At 47.8% G+C, this 16,852-nt stretch overlaps 2 protein-coding genes across 2 annotated transcripts in view; both read left to right on the top strand.

The window, feature by feature from the left end:
• Positions 1-16,560, top strand: part of LOC136387807 (HLA class II histocompatibility antigen, DQ beta 1 chain-like) — an 88,360-nt gene extending 71,800 nt beyond the window's left edge. Inside the window, exon 6 of the mRNA XM_066359848.1 lies at positions 16,237-16,560. Coding sequence (XP_066215945.1) covers positions 16,237-16,250 — 14 coding nt within the window. The 3' untranslated portion in view covers positions 16,251-16,560. The remainder of the gene's footprint in view (positions 1-16,236) is intronic.
• Positions 7,982-15,799, top strand: LOC136389685 (HLA class II histocompatibility antigen, DQ beta 1 chain-like). The gene is made up of 5 exons (XM_066361503.1): positions 7,982-8,173; positions 9,431-9,700; positions 13,328-13,609; positions 15,024-15,134; positions 15,768-15,799. The coding sequence occupies exons 1-5, from the start codon at positions 8,065-8,067 to the stop codon at positions 15,797-15,799; spliced, it is 804 nt and encodes a 267-aa protein (XP_066217600.1). The 5' UTR covers positions 7,982-8,064.
• Positions 16,561-16,852: the final 292 nt, after the last annotated feature.

Raw genomic sequence — 16,852 nt, 5'->3', positions numbered from 1 at the left:
TTATGTAAATGAGTTTGGTGTGTGTGTTAAGAGTGGCTCGATATTTGGAATGAATCTGACCCACCTGTCTGTCAGCATTTATTCCACCCCCATTGAAAGCACAGTTTGGCTCTCTCCAGGCAGAGGAGACCTGCGGTCTGCTGAGTCCCGTGAGCACAGGGGCTGTGTTGTGCTCTCTCACACACATCTTTCATGGTTTTACACCTGAAAGAACAGAATACTGGAGATTATAAATAAACTTCTTATGCTGTTCTGATACCTGGTCTATACTAATGTTTATACTTTTCCAGTTTGAATGACATACAACTCTTTTCTTTATATCCCTTTACCTTACATGACCTATTTTCTGTATAACTGTCTTAAATGTTTTCTCTACATACATTGAGAACTGCATGAGTCAATAGAGTTTTTGCTTGAACCATTAAACCTAGTTTATAAAACTCAAGAAGGGAAAAAAAACCCCTACTTTACTTACCCATTTTTAACTCTTTTTCATTGTTTTTTCTTTCTTTGAACATTTCAAGATCCCTTTTTCATTATTTTACATATGTTTGGATAACTTTAGGACTTCTTTTTTTTTTTTTTTTTAATAATTTTATTTTTTTAATGGGGCGACATCAATAAATCAGGATACATATATTCAAAGATAACAAGTCCAGGTTATCTTGTCATTCAATTATGTTGCGTACCCATCACCCAAAGTCAGCTTGTTTAGGACTTCTTTTGTGATAGATTTAGTAATGACATATTCTCTTTGTTTTCCTTCATCTGTGAATGTCTTGCTTTCCTTCATTTCTGAAGGATATTTTCACTTGACATATATTTTTGGGTTGAGAGTTCTTCTCTTTCATCACTTCCAAAATGTGCCGTTGCATTCTGGTTTTCATGGTTTCTAAGCAGAAATTCACTGGTATTAAAATTGCTCTTCCCAGTTAGGTAAAATATTTTTCTTTACTTCCTACTCTCTTTTTTCTTCTTTCTGTCTTGCTGCTTTGATGAGTTTTCAGCAGGTTGACTATGATAAGTGTTGGCATGAATTTCTTTGTGGTTAAGCTGTTTGAGGTTTGCTTAGCTTAGTGCATTTCTCTGTATATGTCTTTGATAAGTTGGGGGGCATCTTTAATAATCATTTCTTTACATTCTTTTATAGCCTTTTACTCTTTTTATCCCTCTTTCCAGAATTCCAGTGACACAAATAGTAAATTTTTGTTATGATCACATAGGTCCTTGATGCTTATTAATTCATTTCCATTATATTTTTCCTCTGTTGTACAGGATGAGTATTTTATATTGTTCCTTTCTCGAATTTACTTATTCTTTTCTTTTTTTGTATTTTTTTGAAGTGAGAAGCAGGGTGGCAGATAGACAGACTTCCTCATGCACCTAACTGGGATCCACCCATCATGCCCACCTTAGGGTGATGCTCTGCCCATCTAGGGCATTGCTCCATTGCAACTGGAGCCATTCTAGCACCTGAGGCAGACGTCATGGAGCCATCCTCAGTGCCCAGGCCAACTTTGCTCTAATGGAGCCTGGGCTGCGGGAAGGGAAGAGAGAGATAGAAAGGAGAGGGGGAAGGGTGGAGAAGCAGATTGGTGCCTCTTCTGTGTGCCCTGGCCAGGTATTGAACCAGGGACTTCTACACATCAGGCTGATGCTCTATTGCTGAGTCAACTAGCTAGGGCCTAGTTTACTGATTCTTATCTTGTTCACTTAAAAAGTTTATAAAAGGCATTCTTTATTTATGTTACAATGTTTTGATCTTTAACATTTTTTTCAGTTCTTTTTTAAAATTTCCATTGTTTTGGATTACCAATTTATTCTTGCATACTCTCTAGTTTATCCATTAGAGTCCTTAAGAATTTAATCATAGTTGTTTAAACTTCCTGTCTGATAATTCCAACATCACTGTCATATCTAAGTCTGGATATTTTTTTTGAAACTTTAATTTTATTTAGAAATTTAATAGGATAATATTAGTCAATAAGAGAACATAGGCATCAGGTAAACATTTCTACAGGAGATGATATCAGAGTAATGGCAGTGTGAGAGATAGCCCTGACTTTCCCCTTTGAAATTTCAACAAATTAAGCAGCTATAATGCTGTGAAACAACCCCAACAAGGCTTGCATTCATGCCTGAGAGATCTGCAAACTGAATGGATTAAAGGTGGGAACAGTTGAGAAGGGGAGCAATGGATAAGATACACTCATGGTTGGTTCCAGAGAGAGAGGTCAGGGCTGTCTGGTTTTTGTCTGATGGGAATCTGGAAAGGAATAAAACCCAGGGTGATGTGTTTTTTATCCAGGGCTCCAGAGACACAGGAAGCACAAACTGTCTGGGTTTTTCTCTGCCAGGGCTCTGGAGAAGGGAGAAGCCTGGCGTGACTTGGTTTTCTTCTGCCAAGAGAAACAGTGAGATTGAGGGGCAGAAGGAAAAACAATAAATCAAAGTTCTAGTAAAACAATGGGTCACAGTGTTCCAATTGTCTGCCAGAAGCCCAGGCTTGATGCAGAGACAGAGAAAACCAAAGTGTGGCTGCCCAGCTTCCAAGATCCTTCATCCCACACCTTGCAGGCTATGTACAGTGGCAGAGACAGACACCACAGCTAGCTCTCTAGAGTCAGTCTCCCCCCTGAAGAACAGAGGTACACCATATCTGGTCCCCTGGTCTGAGGAGACGTGGGTAGAAGTTCCAGGAGGCCTGAGATGGCTATTACTAAAGCTGTAAAGCCCTCACAACATGCCCCATCCACCAACGTGACCACAGTCCCACCTCCATCATTGTGACAGCCAGATCTCAGCAGAGGTCAACCCAGGAATTTCACAGAGCTAAATCTGGAAATATAGCACCACCCACTGGAAGAAAACAAATAAACAAACAAAACCTCTGAAAGCTGAAATTGTTGTTTTTTTTGAATTTCATTTTCTTTAATTTTTATATTTATATTTTTGTGTAGGTGTTGCATTTGTATTTGATTGCTTGGTCTTTGGTTTTGTTCTTTGTGTTTCTCTTTTTAAATTGTAATTATTAAACACTTCTGTATTTTTCACATTTTTAGTTGTTTTTGTTGGAGTTCTTACCACTCTCAAATGGCATCAAGAAAGAAGAAATCAAATACCATGGTGACACAAGAAAGAGACATAGTTTAGAAATAAAATGATAATCTCTAGAACGTAATCTCAATCACATGGAAACCTTGGAGTTAAATGAAAGAAAATTCAAAATGGAAGTTTTGAAAATACTTGATGGATGCAAGAAAATATTAATAGGCAATTCAATGAGCTAAAAAATGAACAAAAAGAGTAATTCACCAAGGAGATTGAACTTTAAAAAAAACAAAACCGAGCTGGAGAACTCAACACATGAATTGAAAAATTAGCTAATAAGTTTAGCTAATAGAAGAAGACTGAAATGACACCAAACATATTTTCTGACTATAAGGCTTTGAAATTCAACTGCAAAATGGAAGTAAAAACCCCCACAAAAATGTAGAAATTAAACAACATACTTCTAAAAAATACTGGGTCAAAGAAGAAATAAAAGCCAACATCAAAACATACATACTAAACAAGAAAAATGCCAACACAACATATCAAAATTTCTGAGATGCAGCAAAAGGAAAGTTTATATCATTACAAGGTTATATCCAGAAGCTAGAGAGATCTCAAGTAAACAACATCACATCACATCACATCTAAAGAACTAAAAAAAGAAAAGCAAGGCCAACACACAGCAGAAAAAAAGAAATAGTAAAAATTAAAACAGAACTAAATAAAACAGAGAACAGAAAAAGTATAGAAAACAATAATATACAAAGAGCTGAACTTTTTACAAGATTAATAAAATTGACAAAACCCTAGCTAGACTCACTAAGGAACAAAGAAATGACTCATATAAACAAAATAAGAAATGAAAAAGGAGAAATTACCACAGCCATCATAGATATACATAGGATCAGAGTAGGATACTATGAAAGATACATGCTACCAAATGTAACAATCTAGAAGAAATGGATAAGTTCCTAGAGCTATGCCATTTTCCTAGACTGAGGCAAAAGAAGTCAGAAACCTAAAGAGACCCATAAGCAGGAAGAAAACAGAAACAACTATCAAAAACCTCCCCCAAAATAAAAGTCCAGAGCAGATAGTTACATTAGTTCCTTCTGCCAAACATTAAAGAAGATTTCGAACTTATCCTTCTCATAATCTTCCAAAAAATAGAAGAAGAAATATTCGTTAACACATTTTATGAGGCCAACATAACCCTCATACCAAAAGCTGGCAAGGAGAACACACAAAATAAAAATATAGGTCAATATCTCCCATGAATACAGATGCAAAAATCCTAAACAAAGTACTAGCAAATCAAATACAATAATACTTTAAAGAAATAATACATCACAATCAAGTGGGATGCATTCCAGGAGCACAGGGGTGGGCTCAGGATCAAATGCATCTCCCTGCTTTTCTCTCCATATGACGGTGTAACTGGTCATTCCATCATGTGAACAGAGATGAGGAATAACAAGAAGACCTCACTGTCTTTGTTAGTGATGTTGTAATAGACAAACTTATAGCTACTGCGTTAGAACTAATGTGTATGTAGCTCACGGCATATGGTAGAGAGGACTTTCATATATAATGTCCGCATTCATGACAGTGGTCCTGTGAGGCTGTGCTCTCCCTACAGATGAGGCAAAACTAAGTCCTTTAGGCTGAAATATTTTATCTGTGGTCACTCTGCTACTATTGAATTTGATGCTTTCTTCAGATTCTTTAAAATGTGATTTTAAAGATAATGTTCTGTAGAGACAAAGGACCTATTTATATGAGTCATCATGGAAAATACATAGAACTAATTTCTTGGGCATCATGTGGGGACACATGTGAGTACCCTCATAAAGATCTAGAAAATTTAGGAAAAATGCTTCATAATTTTTATTAAAGGGAAATAATATTCTGGGAGCAGTATTTCTAATTCTCTATCGGCAATAAGGAGACCACAAAAACCTTTAAAATAAACGGTTTTTGATTTCTGGATGGCACTTCCAGTGACAAGAAGATTATTATGTTTAGGGGTTACCCTACCGACCAAGCACAAGTGCTGAGGGACGCTGACCAGAGAAGATGATTTCTCCCTGAGTTTCCACATGCAAGAAGTCCACGCCTTTCATCTTCTACAGGAAACAGGGGACGTTCCCAGGGCAGAGTATCCCTACTGTAACCCTGGCTCATATTCATGACTGTTTCTTTAATCTCATCATCTACGCACACGGGCACACCCTGCCCTCCTCCTAAGCGCCCTGTCTCTCAGGGGCCTGGCAGAGTGACTCAGGTGAGGTGCCTGGAATCAGGAGATTTGTGTGAGTGGCCTTTGTCACAGGCCAGGCCAGCAGTGACAGCCTGAGTAATGTAGCAGGGTGTGAACACTGCAGAGAACTAGAAAAAGTAAAGGTGCTGGCGGTCAGAGGAAGCAGCTGGCAGAAGCCCAAACCAGAGCCTTTTGGATGAGATTTCAGCCAATGAGGAAGAGGAGTCTAAGCTGACACTTCAGTTGCTGGCAGAGACGTCTGTGTGAAGAGTCCTGTGAGATGGGGAGTCCCCAGGTGTGAGGCAGCCTTGCTGCACAGCCCAGAGCAGAAGTGACAGGATTGTCCTCTCAGGACAGCAGGGAGGGCGTGGGCCAGAGGCCTCTTTATTCTGAGGGACCCTGAGGTGGGGGCTGAGGGAGCTGAGGCACCTTCAAGTTCCCCCTCTTTCTGTTCCTTGTCCCCCAATCCTATTCCCGGTCTGAGTTGGATGCTCGTCCTTAATCTGGAGTGACCCTGACCCTGACACACCCTGCTGGGGTCGCCCAGCGGGCTCAGGGGCTCTGGGACGAGGCACCAGACAGAGAACTGGAAACCTCACCACCTCCATGAACCATGAGTGGGACTCCTTGTCATGGCCTCTTGTTTATTTCTTTTAATCTTTTAAATGCCCTTTAATCTGCTTTTAGATCCTGTCTTCAATTTTCAAAGGAGAACTTAAAATACAGGGAAGGGGAGAAGAGAGTTGGGACATACTTATTGTCTTCTTTATTAATGTTTGCGACGCATTATTTTGACTGCTCTATAACCGTTTAGTGCTCCCCCTGGTCACGGGCGAGAGGAGCCTGGTAAAGCTCACAGTCAGTGAAGAAACCTCACCAGTAGTTCTGCCATGTGGGTGGCACTTAGGGGCCGGCACAGCACCGGCTGTGACTCTGAACATCTGCCGGGGACACTGTTCAGACCCCAGGAATGGCTTCTCCACATCTCTGTTCTCTGTCCTGGAAACTACAGGTGACTGTGTGGGAACACTGTGAGTGTCTGTGGGCTGTGCCTTTGCTAACGTCTCATCCACCTGCTTCATGGCTCAGGGAGGATTTAAGTAGCCAAATAGCTTATAGAAAAAAAATCAAGTTTTCAATTGTGGGGATGAGAGTAGAGTTCTGTGCTTGTTTTCTTGTTCCTAATATTCCCAGGAGTTAAACTTGGTAGCAGAGAAATGTTTCACAATATTAAATATCTTATTACTCCTAACTTTGTATGTATGAGATCAAGATGTAAAATGCATGAAACACGATACACATTTTTCAAAGAAAAGCCTGAAGCAAATATGTTGTGGACTCTCATAAAACACATACGAGGTAGAGCCACAGCTGAAAACCATCTCCTATAGGGTCAAGTTATGTAATGTCTGAGAACTTGGGTGTGCACCTGAAACTAATATAATTGTGTATGTCACTGTAAGGCCAGTAGCTGTGGCCATAGTGGTCACGGCCATTCACATGCAGGTTCTCATTAGATTCAGGCAGATGGCAAAGACACTGCAGAGCCAAAAAATGGTGGCCATTCCTTTATTCTAGCCTCACAACCGGCCAGTGAGTATAAACACACAGGGCACCACAACCCACTCACACATTCTCTGGTTCCACAACCTGGAGAGTCTTTTCCAGTTTCTCCTAGAATCAAAGGCCCCACCAGTCTAAGTCACCTCTGGTTCCCCATCTGACAACATGGCTTCTTACTCCGCAAAACTGGCTTCTCCCTCCTTCCCTTCCATCTTGGCTTCTTCCTCACAAACTTTTTTTGGTGTGAAAACCCCTCCTCCAGCACACATTAGCACAACAAAGGCCCTGCCCAAGCAGGAAGGTAATCAGCACTGTCACCTGGCAGCGCCATCACTTGGGCAGTGGCTATTTTTAACAATAAAAGTGAGCAAACATAAAAATCACGTTTTACAAACTTATTTATCCAACAGTCACTGTAATTGAAAAATAAAAAATAATTAAAAAAAATACCAGATAGCACAGTTGGTGAGATGATTGTGTGGGATATGACAATGTTGAGTGTTTGATCTCTGGTCAGGGCACATAGAAGAATCAATAAATGAGTGCATGACTAAGTGGAACAACAAACTGATGTTTCTCTTTCTCTCTCTGTCTCTCTCCCTTTCCCTTTCTCTCTAAAATCAATAAATTAAAATTTAAAAAATCAAATTATGTTTGTTGTAAAAGAAAAACCATCTCCTCTCAAAGCTGTCTTCCCACCACAACTTCAGGCTTCTCGGAGTGTCTAAGATAATAGAAGGGAACATCTCAGTGAGATTTTCTCTCCCCTGATAAATCACCCCCATTTACTGTGTCCTACTAAAAGACTCAAGTGTAAGAACAATAGGTTTTAGCTAAATATCATAAAGATGTCTGCTCTTGAATAATTTTTCTCTCTTGGTTCTTTAAACCCCTAAGGCAGTCCATCTTCAAATCTTCTCTAATTGAGGGAAAATCTTCAAAGGTTCATTCAGTGCAATTTGATGAAGACGCGGTTCCAGGCTCTGGATAAAGAACCTTCACAGAGAACATCTGCCCAGAGACAGATGATGCACGTCAGCTCCGGTGCTGATTGGCTCCCTTCCTGGGGACTCTCAGATCCCACCTTGCAGGGACGCTTTCACAGGGTTTATTCTCTGGAGTGGCTCCAGCGGGATCATCAGGGGCAGCTGTGTTCACCAGCATTACTTTTTCCTTTGTCACCGATCATGTCCGGGAAGACGGCTCTGCGGGTCCCTGGTGGCCTTCGGACGGTGGCTGTGCTGGTGACGCTGGTGGCGCTGAGCGCCCCCGTGGCCGAGGGCACAGACTCTCCACGTGAGTGCAGGGCAGCTGACCCCAGAGCCGCCGGCCTGGGAGGGGCCCTGAGGACCCTGGGCCGGGCGTGGGGTGGCTGTGACCCGAGAATGTCTCCTGTCACACGTGTCCTCTCCCTGGGAGAGAGAGCTCTGTTACATCCTCATTTCCACCTTCTAATGACGAGGTGAGGACAGTCCCCATCCACCAGCTATAATGGAGTGAGGACAGGGTGCGCCTAGGACCGGGGACAGGAACAGGGGTTCAATTTGAAGATAGAACTTCTCCAGAGAAGAGACACAGGATTGTCCTCTCAGGGTCCCACGACCCTGTCTGGACTAAGTGCTAAGGGCCTGGGCTGGGAAATGTCGGGAGCAGTGGTCTCCGTGGGGTCAGATGTGAGGAAAGGGACCCCACGTCCCTGAGCCCGAGTGGAGGGTGTGGAGGTGACGTCTTGGAATCTGGGTGCAGCTGAGTGGGGCCCACAGACACGGAGACTTGACTTCAGGGTTCCCTGGTCTGTGGTCACATAGCAAGTGCAGTGGGGTTTGGAGTCCTGAGTGGATGGAGGACTGGACTTGGGAGAGGAGAGTGTGAGGGGGACTCACACACACTGGAAACCAGTTACTTCAGACACCGGATCCCACCTTCAGGTCAGTCCTGTCAGTGTCCTGACCCCTGGGTGTAGGGGTGACGGTCTTTCTACACAATCACACTCATGGTGTGGACGCTCTGAGGAACCGTCCCCGCTGGTAACCCGCACAGCGTAACTGGGATCTGATTTATCTCGTTGGAAATCCTGTGCTGTTTTTGTGAATAAAACGTTCGTTTCTGGGAGTCGGGTTGCCGCTCCCTGTCTGCACCGCGCGGGAAGGAGGGCACTTTGTCGGGGGCACGAGAATGTGTCAGGACATGGACAGGCTGAGTTCTCTCCTTCCCTGTCCCTCCTGCGTGGACACGTGTCTCCGAGGCCCCGGGAGTCCATGGAAAATGGGATGTCCTGTGGGAGGTCCTGCGGGCCCGAGTGCGGGATGGATGTAAAGTCACCGCACTGCGCTCCCGGCGGGTGGTCAGGCTCAGGCGGGGTCACAGGCTGCAGGCTTGTCCCTGGGGACACTTCCCCCTCCATTCCTCCCTACCCGCGGGCAGCTCGGAAAGTCCTGGGGACGCGGGCGGCGGGGCCGAGGTCGCGTCCCGGGAGCAGGTCTGTGACTGTCCTCCCGGTATGGCCGCGCGGGCGGCGGGCTGAGGCTGACCCCCCCCCCCCGACCCCCGCAGGGGACTTCGTGTACCAGTTTAAGGGCCTGTGCTACTTCACCAACGGGACGCAGCGCGTGCGGCATGTCACCAGATACATCTACAACCAGGAGGAGTACGCGCGCTTCGACAGCGACGTGGGGGAGCACCGCGCGGTGACCGAGCTGGGGCGGCCGGACGCCGAGTACTGGAACCGGCAGAAGGACTTCCTGGAGCGGGTGCAGGCCGAGATAGACACGGTGTGCAGACACAACTACGGAATCGAGGCCCACACGACACTGCAGCGCCGAGGTGAGCGCGGCTGTCCACCCTCGGCCGGGACGGGTCTCTCTGTGCGGGGACCGGCGGCCTTGAGACCTGAGACCTGGGACCCGACGGGACAGGTAGGGGGCGCGTCCGGGGGGCTTCAGCGGGACTGACCCGGCAGCCGGCCCAGTTCCCCGCGAGTCCTCCACGCTGTCCAGAGCGGTGGCTCCTTTTGCGGTTCTTTCCACCCACCTGCACCTACGCTATGAGAGAAATGCAAATCAAAATACAATGAGATACCACCTCACACCTGTTAGATTGGCTGTTGTCAACACCACAGGTAACAGGTGTGGAAGAGGCTGTGGAGAAGAAGGAACCCTCACTCCCTGCGGGTGGGAATGTAGACTGGTACAGCCAGTATGGAAGAAAGTACAGTGGTTCCTCAAAAAAATAAAGAATGGATCTACCACATGACCCAGCAATCCCTCTATTGGGGTGGGGTGGGACCGAGGGAGGGTGTGCCCTGCTCCTCAGTGGCCACCTGGCCCGCGCACACCGGCTTGTGTGTCAGAGCCGTGACGTGTAATGTTTTGGCTTTTTGGTCTCAAATTATTATTCACCTCAATCCTATTTTCTTAAATGTCTGTCACTACTCCTGGACGGACCTCTCTGACGTGAGGGACAGTCACTAATGGAGTGAGCTCACAACCTCTGTGAGATTCCTGCATAAATGTTCTAGCTGCCGTCCAGGTAGGCTGAGTAGGAAACACAAGGGTAAGAAGAGCCGAAAACTGACTTTATTATTTTGTCCAGTTTTGCTTAATGTGTTAACGTATACTCTTCTTCATTTGGATCTTAATAATTTAGAGTTTGTGACTGCAAAGTGTGAGGAAAATAGTGTTTACTAAAATAAAAACAACACTTGAATGGTGTTGTAATTTCTTAGAAGAGCACAACAAATGGTTCAATAGAGCTGGTTTAAAAAAAAGTATTATTATTTTATTATTTTTATCTTTTATTTACTGATTTTAGAGAGAGAGGAAGGAAGAGAGGGAGAGAAGGACAGACACATGGTTATGTTCCTGTGTGTGCCCTGACAGGGGATCAAACCCACAACCTCTGTGCCTCAGGATGATGCTCTAACCAAACGAGCTATCCGTCCAGGGCGAGCTCAAGTTTTGAAGTAAATAATTGATTCTGTGTAATAATTGAATAAAAATCATTTCAGGTTTCTTTTGACCTAGACCTGCCCCCCCTGTCCCCAGAAGCCCTGATCACCATCTCTATTATGCACTTAATGTCACAACTACTTGTGTGTTAGGAATTAGTATCACCACTTTAATATATTAATATTGGTACATAATATACACTTTAATTAGCCCACAGCTATTTATCAGGTCCTGAAGCCTCCTCTGCATACAATGGTTATAATTTTCTATATCACATGCATATATCACATGGAAGCAAAGCCTCATTAAATCCAGTTATGACCAGAAGCAGCAAAATAAGTCTATTCTTGCCAATTTTCAGTGTTGAGACAAGATGATACTTCAGGGGATTGGGAGTTCACTGATGGGTCCCTATTGTGACCCCAGTGTTACCTGTATACATTCACATAACCTTTAGCTGACTTTACACTCTCTTGCTCTCTGACCCACATCCTCATGCCACCAACTACTTACATTTTTGTTATTTCATGTATTTTTCACAAAAAATTATTTTAACATTTTTCTCTTGAATTTGTGCTCTCTGTTTTAACTCTCAGTCCATCTGAGCTGACAGATTTTTTTTTTTTGTTATTTTTCCAAACCTGGAAACGGGGAGGCAGTCAGACAGACTTCTGCATGCACCCGACCAGGATCCACCCGGCATGCCCACCAGGGGGTGATGCTCTGCCCATCTTGGGGCGTCACTCTGTCGCAATCAGAGCCATTCTAGCACCTGAGGCAGAGGCCACAGAGCCATCCTCAGCACCCGGGCAAACTTTGCTCCAATAGAGCCTTGGCTGCAGGAGGGGAAGAGAGAGACAGAGAGGAAGGAGAGGGGGAGGGGTGGAGAAGCAGATGGGCGCCTCTCCTGTGTGCCCTGGCCTGGAATCGAACCTGGGACTCCTGCATGCCAGGCCAACGCTCTACCACTGAGCCAACCAGCCAGGGCCTAAGCTGACAGATTTTATGAGTCCGTCTAGGTGACCATGGACATAGTCAGTCTCCAGGGGGAGAGCCTGAAGCAGAGTTGAAGTCTGAGGTGGAAGCGTGATCCCTTCCAGATGGTGGCTCAGAGGTGTCTGTAAAGAGTGCTGAGACCACCTGCCGACCTCAGCACGTCCCCCTTACTTACCTGGTCACTTTACATTCTAATCCACCCAGCCCAGCTCTGCAAGAGTCTCACAACACTTTCTACAGAGAACACACGTGACAGGAATGTCTGGTTTCAGAACAAGGAAACAGTTCTTAATAATGAGCGGATAGAGTAAGGCAGGCTGCTAGTAATTAAACTGGCTTGAATGTTAAATGAAAATTAAGAAAAAAAGAAAATAAGTGAATGTAATATTCTCAAATAGATAAAACACACATGGACTATGTAGTATAGTTTCTCACCATAGGAATAAGGGAGAGGCAGTAACACAGCTGGAGAGGTAGAGGGTGAGACATATAAATCATCAGTAGGGAGAGGTGTGTGGTATTTGACCACGAGCGAGCGGCCGTCTGAGAAGATAAGGGACTTCACAGTGTTACTGGTTTTCAGGTTTCCCTCTCTTTTTCTTCAAAAATTACAAACTTTTAAAATAACATTTATGTTTTGGCTCTATTGCAAGTACTTTTTAGGACTGGGACCATGGTCTGTTGTTTAATTTCTATTCCCAGGGCCTGTTAAATTTGTGTTTGTTGAATAAGTGAATAAAATGTAGGGGGCATATATGATGTAGATATGAAAGTTTATGATTTAATAATAACGTAAGTTTTTATGGAGAGCTCACCACAGAACGGCATCTGAGCTAGCTTGGGCTAACGGCGAGGGAGATGCTTTGTTGACGGGCAGCATGTCAGAAGTGCTCTTGCTGTTAAATTCTGTTCTATTACACGCTGAGAATCATAGAACAGGGCCTGTTTGAGAACATTGCTTTGAAGGAAGGATGAGATGGTCAGTGCTGTCCTACTTTGTTGGATGTAGAAATGTCTGTACATTCCTATTTTTCAATTCATATTACTGTTCCTGGAGCCGTGACCAGTGCTGATGGTCCCAAATCCAGCAAGAGTCTCAAAACTGTTGTATTCTCTCTACTGTGAGGAGCAGCGGGACTAACAGAAAACAGTGTCACTGCCCGAGTGTGACTCACTAGAGCTGATCCCGATGGTCACTTTTAATAGTGTGAGGGAAAAAAAGTTCAGGGTTATTATCCTTAGTTAAAAAAAAATATTACGAATAGTGGCCTGTATAAGATAGCAATTAGTCAATTGGATTAAAAAGAATAACCCCCATAAAATGATTACTATTATCTCTTGAGACTGAAAGATAAACCGACCCATGTGTTTCCTTAAGCTAACAAAGAGGTCCCACTCACCTGGAGTCAGGCATCTTTCACTCCGGTACCAGGAGGACGCTCCCCGTGGGGAGACTAGTCATGGGCTCTCACGTCTCACTCTGTCTTTTCCTGTTGTCACCCCTCAGTGGAACCCACGGTGACCATCTCCCCAGCCAAGACAGAGGCCCTGCACCACCACAACATGCTGGTCTGCTTCGTGACGGATTTCTACCCCAGACAGATCAAAGTCCGCTGGTTCCGGAACGACCAGGAGGAGACCGCGGGCGTCGTGTCCACGCCCCTTATTCAGAACGGGGACTGGACCTACCAGGTCCTGGTGATGCTGGAGATGACCCCCCAGCGAGGAGACGTCTACACCTGCCGCGTGGAGCACCCCAGCGTCCAGAGCCCCATCACCGTGGAGTGGCGTAAGGGGCAGCTGGTTTCCCTTCACCGTGGGCCCCACAAGTCAGAGAACAAATGGGGCTTCCCTGCCCGTCCCACCTCGTCCCTGTCCCTGAGGTCACTACTGAGCTGGTGTCACAGGACATGGAGTCCCTCTTGTGCCGTGGCAGGGTCATCGGAAGATTCCTGACACTAGGGAGGTCACCATACACACCGTGGCCCAGAACCAGCCCTGAGCTCTGCAGGACTGACTGTGCAGCTGGGGACAGGGCTCTTAGGGTCCAAGGTTAAAGACGTGTCTCAGGAGCAGGGTCCACCCCTCTTCTCTCACCCACCCGCTGTGCCCAAGGGTTTACTGTCTGGTCCCTCTCCCTGGGGGGACAGATGGAGAAGTAGATCCCCCTGGCACCCCACCTCCCGTACCTCAGACTGGACTTCCGGCTCCCCAGAGGGACACTGAGGGTGTGGGGACCAGTGCTGACACCCGGCTCTGCTCCCCAGGGGGACACTGAGGGTGTGGGGACCAGCGCTGACACCCGGCTCTGCTCCCCAGAGGGACACTGAGGGTGTGGGGACCAGCGCTGACACCCGGCTCTGCTCCCCAGAGGGACACTGAGGGTGTGGGGACCAGCGCTGACACCCAGCTCTGCTCCCCAGGGGGACACTGAGGGTGTGGGGACCAGCGCTGACCCCCGGCTCTGCTCCCCAGAGGGACACTGAGGGTGTGGGGACCAGCGCTGACCCCCGGCTCTGCTCCCCAGAGGGACACTGAGGGTGTGGGGACCAGCGCTGACCCCCGGCTCTGCTCCCCAGAGGGACCCTGAGGGTGTGGGGACCAGCGCTGACACCCGGCTCTGCTCCCCAGAGGGACACTGAGGGTGTGGGGACCAGCGCTGACACCCAGCTCTGCTCCCCAGAGGGACCCTGAGGGTGTGGGGACCAGCGCTGACACCCGGCTCTGCTCCCCAGAGGGACACTGAGGGTGTGGGGACCAGCGCTGACCCCCGGCTCTGCTCCCCAGAGGGACACTGAGGGTGTGGGGACCAGCGCTGACCCCCAGCTCTGCTCCCCAGGGGGACACTGAGGGTGTGGGGACCAGCGCTGACACCCGGCTCTGCTCCCCAGAGGGACACTGAGGGTGTGGGGACCAGCGCTGACACCCGGCTCTGCTCCCCAGAGGGACACTGAGGGTGTGGGGACCAGCGCTGACCCCCGGCTCTGCTCCCCAGAGGGACACTGAGGGTGTGGGGACCAGCGCTGACACCCGGCTCTGCTCCCCAGAGGGACACTGAGGGTGTGGGGACCAGCGCTGACACCCGGCTCTGCTCCCCAGAGGGACCCTGAGGGTGTGGGGACCAGCGCTGACACCCGGCTCTGCTCCCCAGAGGGACACTGAGGGTGTGGGGACCAGCGCTGACACCCGGCTCTGCTCCCCAGGGGCGCAGTCTGAGTCTGCCCAGAGCAAGATGCTGAGCGGCGTCGGGGGCCTCGTGCTGGGGCTGATCTTCCTGGGGCTGGGCCTTCTCATCCGTCACAAGAAGCAGAAGGGTGAGGGCTCTGGGGACCCGGGGAGGTGGGCTGCGGCTGAGACTCTGGGGGGGGCTCTGCTTCCGGGAGTAACTCCCCTCCTGACCTGGGAGGAAGGGGGCTGGGCTGGTGGTGGGGGCAGAGCAGGCTTGGGGGGGGGACTGTGGTCTTTGACTTTACTGGGTGAAAGGTAGCCCCCCACAGACACGACTGCTGGGGTGGACCCCAGACTTCTTACAGTTCATCTCTGTCTCACTGGCCCCTTTTTGAAAGATTCTACTTTAAAGAAGGTCAGAGCATTGACTTCCCTTCCTTCTAGTGACAGATCATTCATTCTGAGGCATTTTAGCTTAGGGAAGTTAAGGCCTTGTGCCTGGTGGGGAGGGGAAATAAATGTCCAGTTAAGTCACTTATCTCGTTTCCCTTTGGGGTGGCGGAGGGACTGGCTGTTTGTGTAACGAGACCTTCTCTGTACAACTTCCTTCTGTAGGATCCCATGGGCCTCCACCTGCAGGTACTGTTTCTGCTCTGACTCAGTGGGGGGGGGGGGAGGCGGGGGCTGGGTGAGGACAGGTAAAAGAAGGAGGGGTGTGAGGTGAGTGTGCCTGTCCCAAAGGTCTCGGTTCACGGCCTCTGCCCTGCCATGGACTCTAGGGTTAGGGGAGAACATCACCCAGTTCCTGTAGGAAGTTCTGGGCTTGTCATCAGGCCCCAGGGCTTAGCTCTGATGGCATCTTTCTGTGAGACGTGGAGCCAGAGCCGCGTCTTGTGTGTCTGACACTGAGATGGTGCCCACTTTGTGACGCATGTTGGTGGCCACTGCCTCTGGGCATTTATAAGTGACTGAAAGAGCCGACTAGCAGCAGAAGCAGGTGACCTATCATCTAATTCACTGAAAAGAGTGACGTCTCCCTATTCCCCAGAAGACAGCAGCTCCCTCACTTCTGTGTGGAGCTGAAGTGCGTGTCCTCTGTGGCTGACTTCACTTCACACAGACAGTGGGGGAGGAGATGACCATATGCCCTGGACCTCAGCTCTAATCCTTTGAGGCTGCAGGACCCTGAGAGGAGGGGAGAGGGTTCGTCCTCAGGGTGCCGGGTGCTGACCACTCTCTCTTCTGCAGGGCTCCTGCGCTGACGCCTGAGGAAGCTTCACTGGGCTTGGTTTTTGCTCCTCTGAAATGCGTGCCTGTTCTTGCCCGGCTGTCTGTTAGCCTGTCCGTCTCTTAGATCAGAGTCCTACAGGGAATCCTCAGTCCACCTCCCGTGACCCCCCAAGGATGTGACTGCGATGCTGCCTCCTGCCCTCACTTGGAGCCTCTGCCTGTCCCCACCCAGGTGTCCTGTCTGCATTGTCCCCCCACAGCCTGTCCCAGAGAGCACATTGCAACCAATTACCTGCCTGTGGAGCTGTTTATCATAATTAAACACATTCTGAGTTGTCTGTATCCCGAACCTCCTTACATGAGCAGAGGTAGGAAACCACTGCAGAATGAAAGGAACATATTTTGAGGTGACCCAGCCGGCCGGGGACCAGAAGGAGGGGTTTCCTTGAAAGGAGACTAGAAGCATCTTGGGGTGCCGGGTAAGGTGGGAAGGAGACAGAGTATCATTTCCATCTTAACATCCTCATGGCTCTTTAGCCCTGGTGCTGAGTGCGGAGGCCCTAGGGTGCACTGGCCGCTCTTCCAGTTCAGTGAGAATCCTGTAGGGAAGCCCGCTGGACTTGTTTCTGGACGG

This window comes from Saccopteryx leptura, chromosome 1 (assembly GCF_036850995.1).
Source record: "Saccopteryx leptura isolate mSacLep1 chromosome 1, mSacLep1_pri_phased_curated, whole genome shotgun sequence".
Lineage (NCBI taxonomy): Eukaryota > Metazoa > Chordata > Mammalia > Chiroptera > Emballonuridae > Saccopteryx > Saccopteryx leptura.
The sequence above is the reverse complement of the archived record's forward strand: the minus strand, read 5'-3'. Positions and strand labels throughout refer to the sequence as shown.